This window comes from Dipteris shenzhenensis, chromosome 10 (assembly GCF_047967505.1).
Source record: "Dipteris shenzhenensis isolate YYH24624 ecotype China chromosome 10, Dip_SZ_1.0, whole genome shotgun sequence".
Taxonomy (NCBI): Eukaryota; Viridiplantae; Streptophyta; class Polypodiopsida; order Gleicheniales; family Dipteridaceae; genus Dipteris; species Dipteris shenzhenensis.
The window spans coordinates 27,971,676-27,976,871 of NC_141605.1; the positions used below are offsets into that span (position 1 = coordinate 27,971,676).

At 43.7% G+C, this 5,196-nt stretch overlaps 1 protein-coding gene across 1 annotated transcript; it reads right to left on the reverse strand.

The window, feature by feature from the left end:
- Positions 1-270: 270 nt before the first annotated feature.
- On the reverse strand, positions 271-1,913 carry LOC147897643 (uncharacterized). The gene is made up of 3 exons (XM_087380082.1): positions 1,071-1,913; positions 708-989; positions 271-564 (listed from the first exon to the last, which is right to left on the reverse strand). The coding sequence occupies exons 1-3, from the start codon at positions 1,911-1,913 to the stop codon at positions 271-273; spliced, it is 1,419 nt and encodes a 472-aa protein (XP_087236208.1).
- Positions 1,914-5,196: the final 3,283 nt, after the last annotated feature.

The following is a 5,196-nucleotide window of genomic DNA, read 5'->3' on the forward strand; positions in this document are numbered from 1 at the left end:
CAACAATTCTTAAACAAACAATAATTTATTCATATATTCACTTCACTAGGGCAGGTCCATTGCATGAAATTGACCTTGTTCTCTCCCACAAGGAAGTATATGAGTAAAGGATATGGGTCTCTATTTGAGGAGGCCTCTTTGATGAAGTCATATTGTCATGGTGATTTCTCTCTCCCAAGGATATGGGTCTGTCGGTGTCCCACTGAATATGTACAAGGTCCCTTACCACATGGAAATGGACGTAGATGCATTTACCACGGTAACAAAAAATCAGGCCGGAGAACCAACGCTGTGAGCTATTGTAGTTGTTGCATTCTGCATCAAATATGTCACAAAATCTGATCCTCCTGTCCCTCGTTCTTCCCTCTCCTTGCTTGGTTTCTTTATGTAACCTTGAGCGTGACCTCTATGCAAAGAGCGGAACCTGAAAATCTCCACGATACATCGGTCGTATTCTCCTGCCAGTTCCTCAAGGTTTTGCTTCACGAAATCTCGAATTGATGGACCGGCATCGATGCGCTGCAAATACTGCCTGTGCGGACAAGGCATGTAGGAACGCATTTCCTGTTGCAAAATAAAGCTCCTTCGCTCAGAGAATAGTGTAGCGAGAGATTATATAAAGAGCAACAAATGATCCGAAGATCGAATTAGAAACAGATTAGTGGCCACATCGTTATTGTTTGTGAGATTTGAGTGGGAGTACTGACTTGTATGTAGGAGCTGAGAAACCCATCTTGATGTTGGATACCCAAGGCAGCATCTACCGCAGGAAGGATAGTCGATTGCGCGCCCGAAGCTCCGTAAAATGATAAACTGTCCTCCCCGTACATGATGGATCCCTGTGGAAGCCGTGGATTGTTGCGCCACCCGGCCATATACTTCCTAATTCTGTGATAGAAGACGTCAGGATTACACTTCTCTTGCATTCGCCGTAAACTCTTGCTCATCAATCTCAAAGTTCCAGCCAAGAGGGCAAGGTTATCCTTCACCTGTCAAGAAGTAACAATAATCGCATACTTAAAACCAAGCCAACTATTAGAAGCATGTAGTTACTGGAATAATGTACAGACCTCGGCCACATTCCTGTCGTGAATGGCTTGTTGGGCCCTGATAATCGCACCCGGCGCTTCTGCTGCCTTGGCTTCGATGTCAGCATGAACGAGTAGAAACCATTCTTCATCTACAGTACCGGTGAAGTTATAACAGCAGGCCATGTTTCCAAGTTCTAGAGGGAGAGTTTCATCTATACGTCGCCAATTCGAAAGAACGAGACATGCATAAGAAATGATGGGAGGCACGTCTAGACGCCGTGCAATGGCAAGCCACGGTTCAACTATGTTGTCCGGCAGGCGGCTTGCGGGAACCTCTCCGCACCAAACGTAAGCGTGGGCCAGGAAGGACAGGAGAAGCATGGCTTTCCAGAGATGGCCTCTTCGTCCACCCGGCTGGAGGAGTTGCTCGGAGTCGAAACGAGGGAGTGTCGCGATGATGCGCCGGACTTTGTTGGCATCGTACGTAGCCAAGAGGTGGTGGAAGTCGGTAGCGGTGCGATCCCAGAGTGCGAGTTGTGGGGAAGCTGCGGCGGTAAACTCGAAGGCGGCAGGGTCAGAGACGGGCAGAAAGCCGCGCTTGGAAGGAGCTACAAAGTAGTTGTCGTGCGTTAAAGGAACGAGCGTAGCTGGGGTGGCGAGCTGCAAACTGCGACAAGTGATGGAGCGCCGGGAGTATGCAGGTGGATGGTTGTGGCGAAGAAGATGAAATGGTGGAGGAGAAGGCAGAAATACGTTGAGGCGAGGAGTATTGTGAAGAGGGAGGTGGATGGAAGAGGCCTTCATTTCTACTGCAATTAAGAAGAAGATGAACGATAGCTTCAACTTACTTTGCAGTAAAAATCTCTTGTTAGCATACACCATATTTATGCCAATTTTGGTCCAACGTCATTTCAAACCTCGTTGCCCCTTTGCACCCCCAATTTCTTTGGAAGACCCGCAAATTTTGACCGTCCCCCCTCTCCCCCTCGTGTTGCTATTATAGCTAAACATCACTTTTAGAGTTACCCCCTAGCTGATGGAAGGTTATAACTTATATCATTCTAAAAGGTAAATAGGTGCCCACGTGGTCCATAGAAATGTTGAACATATCTCTTCAAAGCTTAAGACCTACAAGGAAAATGCCTCAAGAAAATATCCCTTGTCTTTGTTTATAAATGATGGTGTTCCACGCTTGCACTTCACGTGTGACATGCTTTTTAGAATTTGGCCCTCAGTTTTCAAAGTCACATTTGAAAATCAACATAAATTATTATCACATCATAAAAGTTCTCCATATTTTCCTCATCTTGTCATTTCATTCTCCCATCTTCTCTTTTTCCTCTGTATTCAAAGGATTCTAGTATTGCTCCATCCATATCCTTCCAATCTTTGAAAGAGTTTGTCCTTGGTGTTTTCCTTTCACTTTTGATAGATCTAAAGAAACAAGCACATCTTCCGATTCCTCCTTTTAATGATGTTAGTCTTTGAAGGATGATTTTCTTGAAGCCAATTCTCATCCTTTGTTAAATGTCATAGTCTATAAATCTACTTTTTCCTTTCATCTTGAAAAAACATGCAAAACATCGTTATTGACATTGCCAGTTATCCACATGTGAATTTTGAGAATTTTTCTTTTTTCTTCATTTACAATTCTCAAATTTTATATTTACTCAAACGTATGAGAAATCATATTTAAAAATTTTCCACGAAGATATATCAAAGACTTTTTGTTCATGTATGAAACAAGAGTTTACACATTTGATGTACATAGTCCATTTCTCTTTGTACAATACAAAACAACTTTCCACTATAAGACAAAGGCCTCTTTCTGACGTTGTCTTTCGATACTTCGCAAGCACGGGCATGAAGATCATCTACATGATTGTCGGATGGGGAAGGTGTTAGTGTAGACGTTGGATGGACAAACGCAGTAGAGCCCAATCTGCCTTCACAGCCACCCTCATCCACGTTTAAAACACCCGAACAACACAATCACAAGGCAAAAGACATCCATTCAACATCCTTCTCTCTAGACACCTTCTGATACAACTCACACTCTAGCCACATTTTCTCTGGAAGCTAAAAAAACTCAAAAAGAACCCAGTGGATTACACAGCTCAACACAAGCTCTCCTACTAACTGAGATCAAGCTCAGAAAATACATAGAAGAACCATGAAACTTAAATCCCAAGAAAATGACGACTTCAGAGCTGCATTACTACCACGAACACTTTCAAATAACTCAAGGTATAATCATAGCCATGCTCATATCTTCCCTAACATCCCAGACCTCATTGTCATCAAGTAACCAACTACCTTGTATGCTTAAAACCTACCACCTTGTGGATTTTCATCCATCAACCATCCTCGAATCAAACGGCCTTTCTATTCACAGCCCTCATGGCTTCTATGTACATGCATGCACTATCCTTCTTCAAAAAGCTTTTGCCAGGGGCTTGGGCCTTGAAGCTCAACACAAACCTTCGAGACCAGATGATCGCTACTAACCTTTCTCAAGCCACTAAGGTACCCTAAGATCACATGCAAGGATCTCCACGGAATCATCAACAGTGGCGCTCTTCCTTTTACCGAATTACGTAGACCTTCCATGCTCTCTTTAGATCAGCTTAGTATAATCACCACGACCCTCCTTGAGTCCACTTTGGAGCAAGTAAACAAGCCTAACCAAAACCCGCACTTCAGATATCCCACTCACCTGATCAGATTGAAGAGCCTCCATCACCTTCGTGCCTACGACCTCCTGATGGAATACAACCAGCCCCATCTCATGATTGCGCCCTCCCATGTAGCCCATCTCTCCTTCATGCAATAATACCTAGTACTGCAGCTCCTTTCTTGCTCATGGAGCGCTCACGAATCCCTGGCCTTCATGTGATTTGAACACTGCAGCTTCTCTAGGCTTGCTCTCGGAACACACTCAGATTCTTCCAAAGCTCTCCAGCTTTCTTGTAGCGATGCTACACCTCCGTCCAGAAGACCCAGCCTCAAAGCTCCCAGCCTATGTGCTTTGCACGCACCATCAGCTCGCCACTGATAGTTGGCTCATCCATCAACTCACATGATTATCCGCCTACTTCAGCTCGCCGCCTCTCCTTCATTGGATGTCACAAGCATTGATACTCCTCTCTTGCTCACTTGTTTCATGGAGCTCATGGTCTCTGTCACCCAACGTCCTTCCAGCCTACAGTCACAATCCCCCCCGCAAGGATACCCCCTGACTCATGCCATCTCTCTCCACACAGCCGCTCGCCACACAGACGACTCGTTCAGAACAATTCCCTAGCCACCTTCTCCCTAGCTCATAGAGCTAGCATCCTAGAAGTGACGCTCGTACAATTTTCCATACCGACGTTTTTACAAAACGTCATTTCCAAGGGTAAAAAATAAGAGTATGTACATCAAATTTTCAAAGATAAAAAATATAAGAGTATGTACATCAAAATTGAGATCAAAACACTCATATATTGATAGTGAACTTAACATAGAAATTAATGTATAAAATGTCACTATAAATATGTGAGGGCCAAATTATACATAAGAAGTCTCGTCAATGTCAAAACTATGAATCTGTAGCATTTACATTGGCTGCTTCATATTGAGCCAAGTCTTGTGCACCAAATATGTCTATGTCAAGGTTTACATACAATTGATCACCTACATCATCATCCCCTATTCTATGTCTTGATCCTCTCGTTCACCAGCCTCCAGTTCTCCCTTTTCTTCCCCAAAGTCGTGATCTCCACCTTCTCCATTACAATGTCATTATTGTCACCTTCTTCGTGGCCTACATCATCATCTTCATCCTCTTCCCTAGATCCATCGGCATCATTATTTGGATCTTCTACTGGCATCTCCGTATCCACATTCCTATCTTCAAAAATATGTTTGCTTCGAGGAGTAAATCGGACCACGTACCTCCATCTTGGATCCAAACGATCCAGATGAAAGACCACCTACATTGAAGATACAAATTAGGTGTCAACATTTGTTTGAAAATTTAAGTTATTAGCTTTTGATAAATTCATTAGTTTGTACTTGTTCACAATGTTTTGGAAGAACAACGGTATCCCTTTCATCGGCGGTCTCGGGTCTGGTGGTGTCAATAGCAAAGAAACCATAGCTGTCTCTCCTAACTGTAGCATTG